Source organism: Procambarus clarkii, chromosome 68 (assembly GCF_040958095.1).
Source record: "Procambarus clarkii isolate CNS0578487 chromosome 68, FALCON_Pclarkii_2.0, whole genome shotgun sequence".
In the NCBI taxonomy this organism is placed as follows: Eukaryota; Metazoa; Arthropoda; class Malacostraca; order Decapoda; family Cambaridae; genus Procambarus; species Procambarus clarkii.
In genome coordinates this window covers 9,220,825-9,237,397 of record NC_091217.1, presented here as the reverse complement: position 1 = coordinate 9,237,397, position 16,573 = coordinate 9,220,825, and the positions used below count along the sequence as shown (strand labels likewise).

General features: G+C 40.6%; 1 protein-coding gene across 3 annotated transcripts in view; it reads left to right on the top strand.

Moving 5' to 3' along the window:
* The window catches only part of Sbp2 (SECIS-binding protein 2), a 132,499-nt gene that overhangs the window by 100,886 nt on the left and 15,040 nt on the right, over positions 1–16,573 (top strand). For 2 of the 3 annotated variants that reach the window (XM_069310825.1, XM_045769343.2), the window contains exons 2-4: positions 12,251–14,602; positions 14,781–14,888; positions 15,713–15,845. In XM_069310825.1, coding sequence (XP_069166926.1) covers positions 12,254–14,602; positions 14,781–14,888; positions 15,713–15,845 — 2,590 coding nt within the window. In that variant the 5' untranslated portion in view covers positions 12,251–12,253. Of the gene's footprint in view, positions 1–9,780; positions 10,016–12,250; positions 14,603–14,780; positions 14,889–15,712; positions 15,846–16,573 lie in introns of those variants that run through there. The other variant, XM_045769342.2, reaches the window with a different exon arrangement.

Below are 16,573 nucleotides of genomic sequence, written 5' to 3'. Positions count from 1 at the left end.
ATTCAGGTTAGGTATTGGGGGGGGGGGAGACTACATATACTTAATACCTCAAGAAAAATACGAAGAGACACTTGTCTTAATCTTGTCTGACTAATTATTCAAATAGTGAGGTGATTGACTGTCTGACTGTCTCGCATTGACTAGTTTTCATTTTTCCCTCGTTGTCGGGACAGGAAGCCTGTGGACATAGAGGCTTACCCTTAGGGCAGCTACTGGCCTTCTCCCATCAGTGTGCAACCCACAACAATTTCTTAACTTTCAGGTACCTATTTACTGCTGGGTGAACAGGAAACGTGCCCAATCGTCACCGTCCGGCTCGGGTATTGAACTCTGGATGCACAGTAGATGTATCGTGTACAAATGTTAGGCAGAACATACAAGTTACGACCAAATATCACATTCACTCCAAAAATCTACCACATACGGGCTACTCATGCCCGTGGCACCTCTTGGGTGGCTTAACCATCATCGATCAATCAACACTAACAAGTCTGGCACCACAACAACTTGTAAGGGATTCAGTCTTTCCCATCTGTAGAGAGAGGAGTGGTGCCCGAGCTGTCACTGAGGGGTCCCGGGTGTCTGGCGGTGTGGTGGTGTTCAGTGCTCCACCACTCTCGCCATCAGTGGCTTGTGGAGCACTGGGAGGACCACTTGTTACCTGTACTCAGATCAAACACTCGAGCACTGCTCCTGTGCCAGGTAAGTCCACTACGGGCTCACTATAGCCCGTGCTACTTGCCCCGCTCCTGTGTCAGGTAAGTTACGGGCTCACCATAGCCCGTGCTACTTGCCCCGCTCCTGTGCCAGGTAAGTTACGGGCTCACCATAGCCCGTGCTACTTGCCCCGCTCCTGTGCCAGGTAAGTTACGGGCTCACCATAGCCCGTGCTACTTGGAACTTGTTTCGAGTAGCTGAATCTGTAACAACAACATCAGATCAAACTCTCCACGCGACATCGCTACCATGCAGCAGATTGATGAAGAAAGAAAAGGTCCAGGAGTTAGGATCCACCAGTCATTGAAAGTTGCACAGCAACTGGGAGCTACGCTAAAAAGAAAGAGCTAATCCAACCTTCAAAGTCAACCGAGCCTTTGACTTAATGGACATAGAAGGTGTTTATTTAGCTGTGCAAGTCTTTGGTGCTCCACCGCCATCTTGTATCCAAGCATGGGGACCTCATCTTCAAAACAACAAATTTACTTTGGAGAAAGTTCAAAACAGCGCGAAAAAAATCCTGCCAGAACTATCTTGAGGTTATCTTGAGATGATTTCGGGACTTTAGCGTCCCCTCGGCCCGGTCCTCGACCAGGCCTCCTTTTTTCCTCTCCTATAGATGCCTATAGAATTACCATCAGTTTCAATAAGAATTCAACCATCTGGGTTGGCCAGTAAATAAGATTAGTTTGTTACATTAACCCTGCTTGGTAATTAATAACCAGGGAAGCATGGTGTAGTAATATTAACTAGCTTCAGTCTGGAGGAGAGAGAGGAGAGGTAGTGTGGTTTGAGCAGCAGCTGGGAGAAGACCATCACCTCCCGAACACCAGGGGCCAGATTCACGAAGCAGTTACGCAAGCACTTACGAACCTGTACATCTTTCCTCAATCTTTGACGGCTTTGGTTACATTTATTAAACAGTTTACAAGCATGTAAACTTCCCAATCAACTGTTGTTATTGTTATAAACAGCCTCCTGGTGCTTCGGAGCTCATCAACTGTTTAACAATTGCAAACAAAGCCGCCAAAGATTGCGAAAAGATGTACAGGTTCGTAAGTGCTTGCGTAACTGCTTCGTGAATCTGACCGCAGGCGAACATCAGTTGAGCTTAGAAATATTACGGTAAAGTGCTTAAGAGTTTGGTACACTTGAGTCTCAAGCCTCGCCTCAGTAGGAATATATTTCAGTTAGGGAGTGTTAAAGATAGGGAGTGTTTCTTTTTATTTCTATTTTGATATTCTTAATTAATAAATCTTGTCTAGTATTTATGATGTTTTGAGTTCTCTCATAAGTATATATGACTGTCCTTACCGCCGAACCTAAGAGCCGGGTTTTATTGAACGAATCGGTACATATTTTGCAAGCAAGCCTAGTCTTTTAATATCGGATATATTCCCTTGTTTTCAATTTAATTTCCACACTTAACGTAAATTCATACCTCCCTTTCCAATTAATTGGGGATTAACCCCCCAAGGAAATTAATGGTTAATTGATTGGTCCAAACCACAATTAATTAATAGTAAATATCGCTGGGTTTGGTGGTGGCAGGTGAGATCCTAGAGTTTGCTAGGGGCCCAGTACAGCTCCTCGTGTTGGGAGTATCTAAGGCGATCAATCGTCGAAGATCACAAGGAGTGGACTGAAGGCTGAGAGTAGAGCTCTCTAGAGCTAGAGAGTAGAGTAGAGCTCGGGGGTCTCTAAGTTTTAGTTAACTAAGGGCAGGGTAGTGGACGAAGTCCTTACCCCGTCTCGGTTACACTTTATTACTCTCACATCTATCCTTATCTCACCTATGGTAACAGTGCCTGGGTTCTACTACCCAAAATTATGTTTGACCCCTAATTACTCGATACAGATCAGTATTTAGAACTGTAACAAATTCAAGCCCCAGACAGCACTCGGCTTCCTTACTTAAATCTTTGAATATGTTAAATATTGTCACTACGCATATATATATATATATATATATATATATATATATATATATATATATATATATATATATATATATATATATGAACAAGCTTGAATGGTCCCCAAGCCAATAAGCAACTGAAAACTCCACACCCCAGAAGGATTCGAACCCAGACAGTCAGGAGCACTATGCATATGGTGTACTCGCGGTTCCTTAACCACTCAACCAACCGTGACTGTACAAAAGACATTGGTAGCCGAGGCTATATTCCCAACGTCCCGACAGAACTTGGCGGTAAACTTGGGCATAGATATTTCATCGAATCACTTCACTTTGTGGGGGCCACGTGAGCAACACAAATCCAAACAAGCTTGAATGGTCCCCAAGCCAATATGCAACTGAAAAATATATAAATATATTTGCAAATAAACATCCAAATATTTGAAATTTAGAATTGCATTCATCTTGCTGATTGCATCACCAAGGTCCGATTGCATGGTTTGGACGAGAATACGGCAGTGAAAGGTTAGTATTAGCTGGGTTAGGATTCACAGTTACAGTGTAGAGTGATAGAGCGAGTGGGGGAGGGGGTGGGATGGTGGGAGGATTAGTTGACTGAGGATTCACCAGTTATCATACAGGTTTGCTCAGGAAAGGGGAACTCCCGCCCTTCCCGCGCGCGGCCCGGCGTCCCAACTGGTGCGCGCGACTCTGGCTACTACATCGCATTCCTCATGGATATTTTTGTTGTTCAATATTTTTTTTGCGACATGGGGCGTATTTTTTCAAATAATTGTGTATGTTAATGAGAGAGAGAGAGAAACACAGACATAAATAAATAAATAAATAAATAAATAAATATTTATGAGTTTATTTATTTATTTAAATAAATAAAAAATATATATATAATATAATTACCGAAAGTAGCAATAGCCTAAGCTACTGTATCCTTTTGAGATGTACTTCTTTATCTCAATAAACTTAATGAAACTTGAACAGATAGATAAATTGATTAACTCAAAGCCAAGTCCTTGTCAGAGAGTTGTAACACCTAGGTCAGGTGAGAAGGCTGCGTGACCTTGCTGTTTGTATACAAGTAAAAACGCGGGAATGCGGCTTGTGGAGGTACAGTGACCCTGGTAGACGAGGCCACACCTGTCACACTCCATGTATAGGTTACCCGTGAGGCCGCACCTATGAAGCCACACCTGTAACACCCCATGTATAGGCTGCCTGCAAGGCTGCACCTATTAAGCCACAGCTGTGAGGCCACACCTGTCAGACCCAACGCACCTATGAGGCGGCAGTTGCAGCTAGGGGGCCCTTGCATCTCCTAATACTATATACGTCAACGACCTGACAGGTCTTAGAGCAGGCGCCTTCGTGTCGGGGTCTCCTGAGAATGCAAAACTAATGAAAAGAATCAGAGAAGAAGAGGACTGTGGCATACTGCAAAGTGAACAAGACACTACAAAGGTGGTCTGATAAAAGGCAACTGAACCTTAATCCAAATGCAAAGTTATGGATAGAAACAATGGCGTGGATACCGCTAGAGCGGTACAGAACGAAGGGCAGGTAGCGTCCCACCACAGAAAACGAGAGTGACTGGGGGAGACTCAGACATCGCATTTTGACGGATACATCCCCCTAAGGCCAAAAGCTGATGTACAAAATATCATAGCGGCTCGCAAAATTGACATGATGGCCCGTTTTCTATTCGTGGGTCCTCGGTTAGATTAAATTCAGGCTGTTGTTGTTTAAGACTCGCTACCTGGAACAAAAAGTTCCAAGTAGCACGGGCTATGGTGAGCCCGTAGTAGACTTGTAAATTCAGGCAATTTAGTACATCAATTTAGTGACGTTGGAGAACACGGGATGAGAGGACAATATTTGCAGGAAAACGTCAGTAGTGTGTAGGAAAATGGCCCACAGTCCGGGTGTTTTTCAGGAACATGGGCAAGGAACCCTCTCCGAGCGATAAATAATAATTTTAATTATTATATATCGTATATCGAGACCCATTTTTCAGTATGCTGCACCGCCGCGGAGTCCACAGCTAATGAAACATAAAATAAAATCAGAAACTATCCATAAATTTGCAAAAAGGTTCATTCCTGAGTTATCTGGACAGAGCTATGAAGAAATACTGGTCTAACTAGACCTATCCACGCTGGAAGAAAGAAAAATTGGATAGTCATGGTACCGACATACAAAATTATGAATAAAAAAACTTGAATGAGTGGACAGAGAAACAATGTTCAAAACTAGAAACAGTGGACTATGTTTTCGACTCCCAACCGAGGGACACAGGTTCAATCCCTGCGAAGGACAGAAACGATTGGGCACGTTTTATTTTACCTGATGGCTCTGCACACCTAGCAATAAATTAGGCTCCCGGGAGTTAGTCAACTGTTGTGGGTAGCATCCTGGGGGACCTCAATAAGCCTAAGTACAGACTTCCTATCCCTACCAACGGGAATGATTCTGGTTTTGATATACAGGTGAGGACTACACACGAGCCGCAGAGATCTTGAGGTTATCTTGAGATGATTTCGGGGCTTTTAGTGTCCCCGCGGCCCGGTCCTCGACCAGGCCTCCACCCCCAGGAAGCAGCCCGTGACAGCTGACTAACACCCAGGTACCTATTTTACTGCTAGGTAACAGGGGCATAGGGTGAAAGAAACTCTACCCATTGTTTCTCGCCGGCGCCCGGGATCGAACCCGGGACCACAAGATCACAAGTCCAGCGTGCTGTCCGCTCGGCCGACCAGCCCCCAATATTGTTGAGATGGCAACAACTGCTGGAGTATGCAGCACCAGCCTGGAGCCCCCTCCACAAACAAGGCACAATCGAAATATGATAACGTATGTTTTCTACAACGCTGGACCCATATATGAGGGGACTGAGCTACGGGGATAGACTGAGGAGATAAACCTGACACCACAGGATGATACAATGAAGAGGGAGTTCAAGTTTAGTTTTTTTTATTATGCACCCCATGCTCATCCTGTGGGCGGTAGTGGAAAGGGTTACAGAGGCACATAATGGGCTCAGAGACTGTTATGTGCCTCTGTAACTCTTTCCACTGACGCCCACAGGATGGGTATGGGGTGCCCATCTTATGTAATCTCACATACCCATTGTACCTTCTTGCAAATAAATATTATTATGATGATCATCGATATCAAATCTCTCTTGTTTCGTCTTTCATCTTGAGTGTCGACTTTGAGCTCGCTCAGCCACTTTAGCCAACTCACTACACACTACACTCTACACACTACACTACTTACTACTCACTACACACACACTTTAGGCGAGTTCCCTCAGTTCTGGAACAAGTCTTGTCGCATATCTCTGTATTTTTTTAGCTTTATATGTATTTATTGGGTGGGGGCTTTACAACGGAGCTTCATAGTCAACGGCTGGTCTTACGTTGGTTGTGAACTTATAAGTGCTTCTTTCTCTAGATTCCTGAAGGCTACTCAAATACTTACCTGCGTTAAGTATTCTGTAGTTATAATTTTGTTAATGTGTACTTCAGTACACATTATGAGAGTACTCATGGAATCTGAGAGATTCCATGTATAACTAACCATCCTGTGAGATGGGAATATTTAATGAACTTATAGCTAGTTTTTGATATACACTGTGTAATCTTTCATATAGAATAGGGTAGCAGCACATTACTGTGTATACCTAAGCTTGTTAATAATAACAAAAAAAAAAGTTAGTTTCTATCGATAGGGAGAGCGATGGTTCAAAAATCCTTCTTTAAAATATGAATATCTTTCCTATCTCACTAAGATCTAATCTCTGTGATTAAAATGCAAAATTGACTTTGTCACTGCCTTTTTGATAACGTATACAATCATAAGCTTATTTGTGAATCTCTATTAAACAGTAAATCAGAGAGCGTGTAAGGTTCCGTGTTCCATGTCCGAAGAAACAGGGAGATTTTACATAAATACAGTACATGATAGTTTAAGTAGCGAACGCATACCAACAAATAACGATTAGTATCTATAACAAAAATATTGTTCTATGGAGTTGATTTAACTTCCAACCATGTATTTTTAAATAATCTTTAACGTTTTCTGGCTAGTTATGTTAGATTTGATTAAAAATACGCATTCTACTTGTTAATATCGTTAGATATGATTAAAAATACGCATTCTACTTGTTAACATCATAAATTAAATTTGCGATAATTTGAGCAGAGAAGTTCGACGACTGGATCACTGTGTACAGAAGGTTGATATGCCAGCAAACACTTTCCAGAGAGCAATATATCTTGGATAAGTCGCTCCACGATATTGTTGCTTGGACCATCGACTTCCTTTGATATTACATATTTACATCTTATTTTGTTATGAAATGATATTTTTTCAGAGTAAAATTATGTTTTCTCATTTTCTGCATCCAGCATCCACATTATAGTGAGTAAATATACCATATTACTTCATTGCTTACGTAATGCTAGGAAGGTTTGAGTAGCTTTGGGTCTTTAGTGGACAGAATCTCCAATAGATGGGGCGAGAGTCGCCCCATCTCTCTCGACCGGGCGGGACTCGAAACTTAAATTAAAATTGCTATATCATTGGTCTCCAACATGATATATTTCCTTTGATGCACTCACAATAACGAAAATAGCTCTATCTTTCTGGAGGCATGTAATATTTTAGGCTTTATTAGCGTATCTTTGTTAATTACACAACATATTGGCAAGCAGTCTCCGTGGTGTAGTGGTAAGACACTCGCCTGGCGTTCCGCGAGCGCTATGTCATGGGTTCGTATCCTGGCCGGGGAGGATTTACTGGACGCGATTCCTTAACTGTAGCCTCTGTTTAACGCAACAGTAAAATGTGTACTTGGATGAAAAAACGATTCTTCGCGGCAGGGGATCGTATTCCAGGGACCATAGGATTAAGGACGTGCCCGAAACGCTACGCGTACTAGTGGCTGTACAAGAAGGGGACTGGTCAAGTCGTATACTGCAATTTCGGATACCGGGCTAGAAACAACTTCGTTCACTGAGAAGTTTGTACATACAAACCATTCCGTTCGTATATGCGCTGGTTTGTGTTCGCTGTTGTTATCATCTGAATAAATACATGGCATTTGTTCATATAATTAGCGCTTCCATTATTAGAATTATTTATCCATTATTAGAATAACAAGGTGCAAACCATACCCCCTTACAGTTGAAATCTATTTATATACAAGAAGGTACATTGGGTTGCGAGAGTACAAAACATATATTAAGAGGTACATTGTAGCAAGATTTGAGATTAAAGGATTTAAGACTAACACGTTTAGAAACAAGGCGCCCCCGAAGGAGGCTATTATTTGTTATGCACCCCATACTCAACCAGTAAGTAGTGGAGCAAAACATAGATTACATAGTCATAAAGTCTTAATCAGACCAATTCAATTCTATTTCTTTCTTTATTATGCACCCCATACCTATCCCGTGGGCGGTGGTGTAAAGGATTACAGAGGCACATAATCGGTTCAGGAACTGAACCCTCTAGTTCGTTTAGCTAAGCAAATAACAATTTGTGACGCTAGTTACAAAATTATTAATATTATATATATACATGTACACACTCTCATACATACATGTACATATATATATATACGTATACATATATACATGCACATACATATTTAATCACCTACACAAATACACACATCAATAATCTTTGTGTCACAAGTGATCAATAAGAGGCTCACAACAGTCACTATACAAGGCACTTTACATCTATGGTGAGTCACACTAGTCTTGCTGCACACCCACCCAACTGGGCGGCAGCTTTACAGTCATTTGCTCCACACCCATCCAACTGGGCGGCAGCTTTACAGTTATGTGCAGCATTACCTACAGTAAGCAAATTTTGGATACTTCGCTAAGATTTCGAGCAGCACATCATTATGAATGAAGTACTTACACATTTCTTGGACACTATTGATGGTGTTATCCCTAAATTCCGCGATTTTTTCACATTCCATTATATAATGGCGCAAAGTAAGCGAATAGTTCTGCTGACAGAGTTTACATTTAGTCAAATCTACATCAGCAGATGTTACAAACTCCCAGAGGTACTTGTAGCCGAACCTAAGCCTAGCAGTGGTAACATCTAGAAGTCTGCTAACATTATTGGATGACCCATAGACGTGCGGTTCTTCCTGCATAATAGAATGATGATAGATGGAGTAACTGGTGTGAATTTCACTTTGCTTCAAGTCTCCGAAATTTAGCTGATGTTCCTGGGATATTGCTGCCCTCAGGCTGCTCAAAGGCAGTCCAAGTTTGTAATCAATTCCCTCTTTACGAGCAAAAGTCTTGGGCAACTCATCAGTTCTCAGTGGCTATTTTTACATTATCATTTACAACTAACTTAAGTTAAATAACAACCAGTAAACAGACTGCTGTTTTCTAATTCTAGTTCAGGCACTTCCTGGGATAAAACGCGAACATTCCTTGAGGAACTGTGAGGTGCTTATCTGTTTTTCCTCGTAACGGTCCCAAAGCTTCCACAAATGTTCCTGTTTCTCTTCATTGCTCTTGCGGCGACTGGACTTTAGCTTTTGATCAGAAACCAGTTGGTATTGCAAGGTTACCAGGGACGCCTCACGGTACAGTAAGGGGATTAAAATATATAAAGCCAAGTTGTCCCTCACTGCCCATTGATTCAGACGCTGGTGCCATCCTTCTACGTCATTGTTGGTCCTCACCAGTCGTCTAAATGCACACCAGTTCCCCAATTCCCACACACTGTTGCACAGCCACGTATTTTTTTTATGTAATGAGTTAATTGTGTCGTTAAGGGTGGACTGCTAGCCGACTTTTCTAATTCAGCAAACGCCTTACAATTATGTAGTACATACGTACCACATAAGTACGTGTGTGTTATACACGTACACACACACACCTTGTCAAGCACAGGACGAAGCTTGAAAAAGTTTAATGGTATGCCAATAGGCTAGTCCCAGGACTAAGAGGCATGAGCTACGAGGACAGGCTGCGAGAAATGCACCTCATGACACTGGAAGACAGAAGAGTAAGGGTAGACATGATCACTACCTACAAAATTCCAACTTGGGCGACCCTTTTGGAAGCGCGATACTTGGGTTAACCCATCCTATAGTTGGGTCTGTTTCCAACTGGGGTTCGAATAACAACAGCGCAATAGCTGCCCCTAACCCAACACCAACAACAACGCAATAGCTCGCAGGACAGGAGGAAGGAGGAGTATTTAAGAGTGTGTTGTTGGAGAGAGGTGTCACAGGAGAGCCTGTGATGGGTGTCAGCGTGTGTCGTCCTTACCACTACGTCTTGGTCACCGCGAGAAGCGAGGCATCGCGGGACTAGTATTGTGGTGTGTTCTTATGGGTGCTGCTGTTAGGTGGTTGGGGAAGTGGTAGCTGGTGTAACGAAATTCTAACCATTTAAGGCCCAGTTTGTAGTTTCCCACCTTTTAGTCTTGTATATAAAATACAAAATGTTATCTTCAATGGGTTCGGTTCAGCTAGGTTAGCTTTATTTAAAGTGTTGTGATGACATAGGTCATACTTTTCTCAGGTCTTATACCCTACTTACTCAAGATTTAATCCACAACAATTACCTAACTCCCATTTATTTATTTGCTAATGGTGAACAGAGGCATCAGGTGAAGTGAGACATTCCCTAATGTCTCATGAAGTGGGACCGTTATTTTTTTTTTGTGTGATTTAACAACTTGGGCTGGACGGTAGAGTGACGGTCTCGCTTCATGCAGGTCGGCATTCAATCCCTGACCGTCCAAGTGGTTGGGTACCATTCCTTTCCCCCGTCCCATCCCAATTCCTTATCCTGACCACTTCCAAGTGCTATATCTCCTACCTATATATATATCGTTACAGTCTCCGTGGTGTAGTGGTAAGACACTCGCCTGGCGTTCCGCGAGCGCTATGTCATGGGTTCGTATCCTGGCCGGGGAGGATTTACTGGGCGCAATTCCTTAACTGTAGCCTCTGTTTAACGCAACAGTAAAATGTGTACTTGGATGAAAAAACGATTCTTCGCGGCAGGGGATCGTATTCCAGGGACCTGCCCGAAACGCTACGCGTACTAGTGGCTGTACAAGAATGTAACAACTCTTGTATATATCTCAAAAAAAAAATATATATATAGTCTAATGGCTTGGCACTTTCTTCTCGTAGTTCCCTTCCCTTAACTGTGCTAATGATGTGATTTTTTTTCAGCTAATTAACTGTAATTTTTTTTTAACAAATTTAGATTTACAGCACAGTCTCTGATCATTATAAAGGATTCCAGAGTTAGTCAGAAACAAATATCCCTAACATGCATGATGATTTGTCATACATAGGAGGTGGGTTTAGTTTACTCGCATGCACCATTAAACTTCGAGTGGATTGTGAGGGATTTCTTTTAATATCTGCGAGGGATTGAAGGGTCTCTAGTACAGTCTGGGTCATTCTAGACGCACAATCAAGAATTCCGGGTTTCAATCTCGGGCAGGACAGAAATGGTTGGGTTCATTTCCTTTCACCTAAATCCTCTTTTCACTTAGCAGTAAGTAGGTACTCAAGAATTAGTTAGCTTGTTGTGGGGTTGCATCATGTGAATTATCTTTATTAAATACTGTAGTTACAAATCTTCAGGTATTTTGCCATTTGTTATAAATCAGTTATAGCTTCATATTCACTAATACTGTATATTATTGAAGACTGTTTCCTCTCTTTCACAGGGTTTAAAATTGGAGTGCTTATGGTTAGTTATCTTTTACAGCCCAACCAATTGGGCTGGACGGTGGAACAATGGTCTCGCTTCATGCAATTCGATATTCAATCCCCAACTTTCCAAGTGGTTGGACACCATTCCTTCTCCCCGTCCCATTCCAAATCCTTATCCTGATCAAGTTACACAAAGTTGTAATGGCTTGGCACTTTCCCCCTGATAGTTCTCTTCTCTTCCTGTTACCTGCCATAAGTAGTCATATCTTGACCTAATTCTGACAACTACTGTATGACAGTGGTGGATATCTTGTGCTATCCATATATGTTGTTTTTAGTTCTAAACAGAACTTGGTTCTCATTACTAGTACTAGCCTAGTACTGTCCACCATTTGTGTGTGTATGATTTCTCTTTCATTGGGCCCAATTTTTTATAGTAGTATGGTTTTTACAATTAAGTCTAGGATGCCTATGTATGATTCAATTTCATGGGTCTTACATGCACTTTAACTGCTGTGTCTGTGTCATCCTATTGGGTAATATCTATGTGAAATGGTTTCCATGCAAAGGAGATTCTAAAACTCATTTATAATTACATTCAAAATATCTATTAGTCTCTTTGAAAATGGTATTACAATGACATTAATATATGGTAATTGAAATATAGAATAAAAGGTATTCAGAGAAAACCTTGCAGATTCTCCCTGAACACTTTAGTATTTTCTTCTCCTACCACCCCCTACTTTTTTTTATTATTTTATACAATGTAATTTATTTATTTTATTACATTGTATTAAAGTTTACAGAAAACACACATTTATAGCAGCCACTGGTCAAAACCCCTATCCAACTGTATTAATCATTTGTATTCTTTCCAGACAATGCTGTCTCCAGATGTTCCTGAATTTATACCCAGAGGAATTCATACATCAGCTGCAAATATTGGTTCAGACAGTTTAAAAAATGTAACATGTATACCTGCAAGAGATTTGGTGTATCCCCGGCAAAATCCAAATTATGTACTTAATGTTCCACAACAGCATCCCAGATCACAGCCAAATCATACACATGATGGATATGGTAATTGGAGGCAAGCATCCACAAATGCCTCACCAAGGGAAAGAGGTGAAGCATTTGGAAGGCCCAAACTTCACAGATATGGGAATGCTGTTAGACATAACAGTGTTGAGGAATTCAACCCAGAGGCTAGCAGTGACTATCCCTCTCACAGAGCCAGTAATTGGAGGCAAAGTTGGTGGTCCAACGATAGTTCGCCTGATAAAAGTACAAAAAGCATGAGCAGAAACAAAAAATATAATAATTTTTCTGCAGAAAATCAACCTGAAACAAATCAACAAAAACATAACATAAGGAAAGGAAGAGGTGGATCACAAGGAAGGCAGAGCAATGATCACAGCACAGAAAACAATCTTAGACTTATGATGCAGGTAGAAAAACATTCTATTCATGTGCCACTTACTACAAGCTACAAAGGTAATATAAGCTATGGGAAAGTACTGAAAGGTAGTAGTAATGTCTTGCAGGAGTCAAAATCAGAGACTCGCTCTGGTGTAGGTCTGCTTCAAGATGACCAATGGCCCTCACTCGGTGATACTCGTTCTGAAGTCATTCCTCAGATCAAGAGAGATTTTCACTTGAGTAATTCCCCAAATCAGAGTAACAATTTGTCATTGAAAAAGAGTGACATTTTGGTCAAAACTAATTTAACTGAAAATGCATGGCATGTTAAAGTGATCAGTAACACTGCTCAGAAAAATATTGAAGATAAAGTTTTGGAAAGAGAGGTGTGTAAAAATGTGTTGCTAGATACCCATTCTAGTAAAAACCAAGATATTAAAGGTTTTAATGAATTCAGTGATTCAAAGGCTGTGCACCACAACCAAAATGAGCCCAATTCAAAAATCAAGAATGAATGGCGTTTTTCTGCCGAGGCAAATATTTTGCCTGAGAAGACAGAATATGACACAGGAAGAAAGGATGCCCTTGATAGTTCTGCAAATCCAGATGATTATAATATAGGTAATGACCTTAATCCAAAAGCTGGAACGACGGATCCTTTTCAGTGGCAGGTCAAGGGAGAGAGGAAAAAGCCAACTAAGAATAAAGACTCGCATGATCAGGCCGATAGGTTAACAATGCCAGTGAAAAAAATCGTCCACAAAGATGATAGCAAAAGAGGGAATGGTTCCAAGCCATGTAATACAGGACCTAGTGTTAGAAAAAGGATATTGAAAGAAGAATCTGAAAAGTACAAAAATAAAAATGTAAAAGACTCTTCTCACATAAATAAATTTAGTACAAATAAAATTTACAAAAGAAAAGAAAACAACGAGAGTAAAGAAACTGTGACCAATTTATATGAGGCAGCAAGACAAGTTACTCATGAGAAAACCGGCAATAAAGAAAACCGTGGACAGGTTCTAAAGGATGGTTGCGGTGCAGTTGCCTCTGCTTCAAGGCATTGTGATGCAAATAAAATTGCAATTTCCACAGAAAATGCAAAAGATTCTATTTTACAGGATCAAAAAAAGCCACTTGATGAACACACCATGCAAAAAATTTTAGAATTGAGGAAAAGGCGAAAGGAAGAAAAGATGAGGAAAAAGGAACAGAAACTTAAGAAAGCTCGTGACCTAATGACATCAGATTCAAAAGTAAGAGTCATTACAAAGGATTTTTTGGAGGCAACCCTTGCTGGTAATAACAGTAATAAGCGATCTGCAAAATTATCTGTTTCCCATAGTCCAGACTTGAAATTATCTAGCGAAGAGTATCCAACTTTATCTTTCAAGAGTGCTATCACTCCAAGAACAGTATCTGACAAAGGTTCACATAAAATATCCACAGCTGAACGCATGACACGAATAGATGCCTTGTCTGAATCTGAACACAGTAGTAGTAGTGTTAAAGTAGATTCACGTATATTGACACAGCCCAGTGGGGTGTTGCAAGTGGTAAACAGTGAGCAGAATGATTGTACATCACCAGCAGATACTCCTAGTTACAGCGGAGCACTTTTGGCCCCCAAAAGGGTTGCAAATTTAAAAGTACCTTCTCAAGAAGTGGGAGAAAAAGATGTTTCAGAGGTCAGTTATACTGCCCTTCAGAAGAAAAAGGTAAAGACCAAGGACCTCATTGAATTAGACATAATGGCTGCTGCTTTGCAGTCAAAGAAAAATAAAAGAAGAGATAAACTTCGTACAGAACAGGTAATAAAATTGACTCTGTATGCACACAATCTTTTAAAATATGTTTATAAGTACAGTATGCTATTAATAAAATACAAAGATTTGATTATGTCAGTAATTTTGTAACTGATAAAGTAGCTTTTGTTTTTCTCTCACTTCCACATATTGTATTTGCCTCACTCTGAGAATATTTGCACAGGAAGCGGCAAGACGTGCAAATGCCTCAAAATCAACATCATCAGATAAGCACATTGGCTCTCCTAGCAAAAATGTACGTGGCACTACTGCACCATCACACACTACTAAGGTAAAGATAATTTTTTGTTTTTATATCACTGGTTAACTCTTACTTGGAATAATGCCTTCCCTTTCAATGCAGACAAAATATTCTTAATAAAAGGTATACTGTTCAGAGATTGTTTGTTGTGGAATCCTTGTAAGGTCTCGATATCACTTTCACTTACCACTATACCATAGATCTTAGTGTTATCTGCAAATTTGATGATGTGTTTATAATATTCTCATTATGTCATTGATGTATATGACAAACAGAGTTGGCTCCAAAAATGGACCCCTGTGGCACCCCCACTTAGCACATTTCCCCAGTCAGATTTATTCCCATTTAGCATGACCCTTTGTTTACTATGTTTTAACTATTGTTTATGTATCTAATGTGTACCCTTAAGCAGCAGTGTCTTGATATAGTGTTTTGTAATAAAACTGGTACCTTTTATTAGTATAAAATAATTTGCTTGGGGAATTAACCCTAATTGTGCTAAACAGTCTGTGTTGGATAACCAAGACTGCCTCAGTTAATCGAATCAACTCAGTGTAGGCAATGTTAAGGCACTTGCCGCTGGAGACACGTCAACTCCAGAAGTCCTTGAGTGTACAATCCATGCTTAGATCACCTGCTATTTTGTGATCATGTCATCCAAGGTCAGCAACAGGTGACCTGACCCAAACTTATAATGTACTTCTAGATGAATATTATAGCACATTTAACGATACTCTAATTAAAGCTCAGAAACAGGCTGTACAGTACTGTATTTTATAAGATTTATATAAATCTTGAGATTTCGATTTATGTTTTCTTGTTATGCTTATCTCAAATTTTGTGAATTTGTCCAGGTGAAAGTAGCAGCACCTCTGAAACGTGGAAAGCAAAGGGAAGGCAAGCAGAAGAAGAAAATATCATGCCTGAAGAAGTGTATGAAGAGAGCTCGTCAGGCAGAGATGGAAGCACTCTTATCAATACTTCAGGGTGAGTGCATCAGTAAAGAAACTGATTGGGAAAAAAAATTAGTGCTGAGGATTTTCCATTAGTGGGATAGTGTTTCTAATTATCTGTGCCAGATAATCAGAAACAACTTTATGTACCACCTTATTGGTCATCACCCTCAGAGACCATGCTAGAGTGTGCTCCATTAATTTTGGGTCTTGAGAAGGATTAATCAAACTTTGTGCTGAGAAAATGTTCGGGCAAGTGATGGGCAAGCAAAAGACATCAAAGCAAGTATGAAGTGAAGTTTGTGCAAAATGATGTACTGTAGTAAAATGTCACAAATGTGTTGTTTTTACTGGGGTCAGGGTCAGTCAGGGGGAGAGTTGAGTGCAGGAGTGGGCAAGCTGTTTGGGGGCCACAAAGGGAGTGGAACTCGGTTCAATATCTCGTTTATTTACAATGCTAATCATTTTAAATTTTTTATGGAATCTGACCCTTTGTAACATTGCTCATCCTGTCATTATGCTCTTTCTTTTGTGTTTATATCCTGAATGATACTTGGGAACTCTTGAGCATTAGGTAACACAGATGGAGCATTACAGCTCTCCAGGCTCAGCACCTTTTGATAATTACTTAACCTTTTATGGATTGAATTTCAAAGTCCGTGTTTGACAAGAATATTCATAAATGCCGCTTTCCTGAACCCTTCCAAATGCATTTATTTAAGCATACTGTATCCTTAAATATTTCCTATTAAAGGTAATATA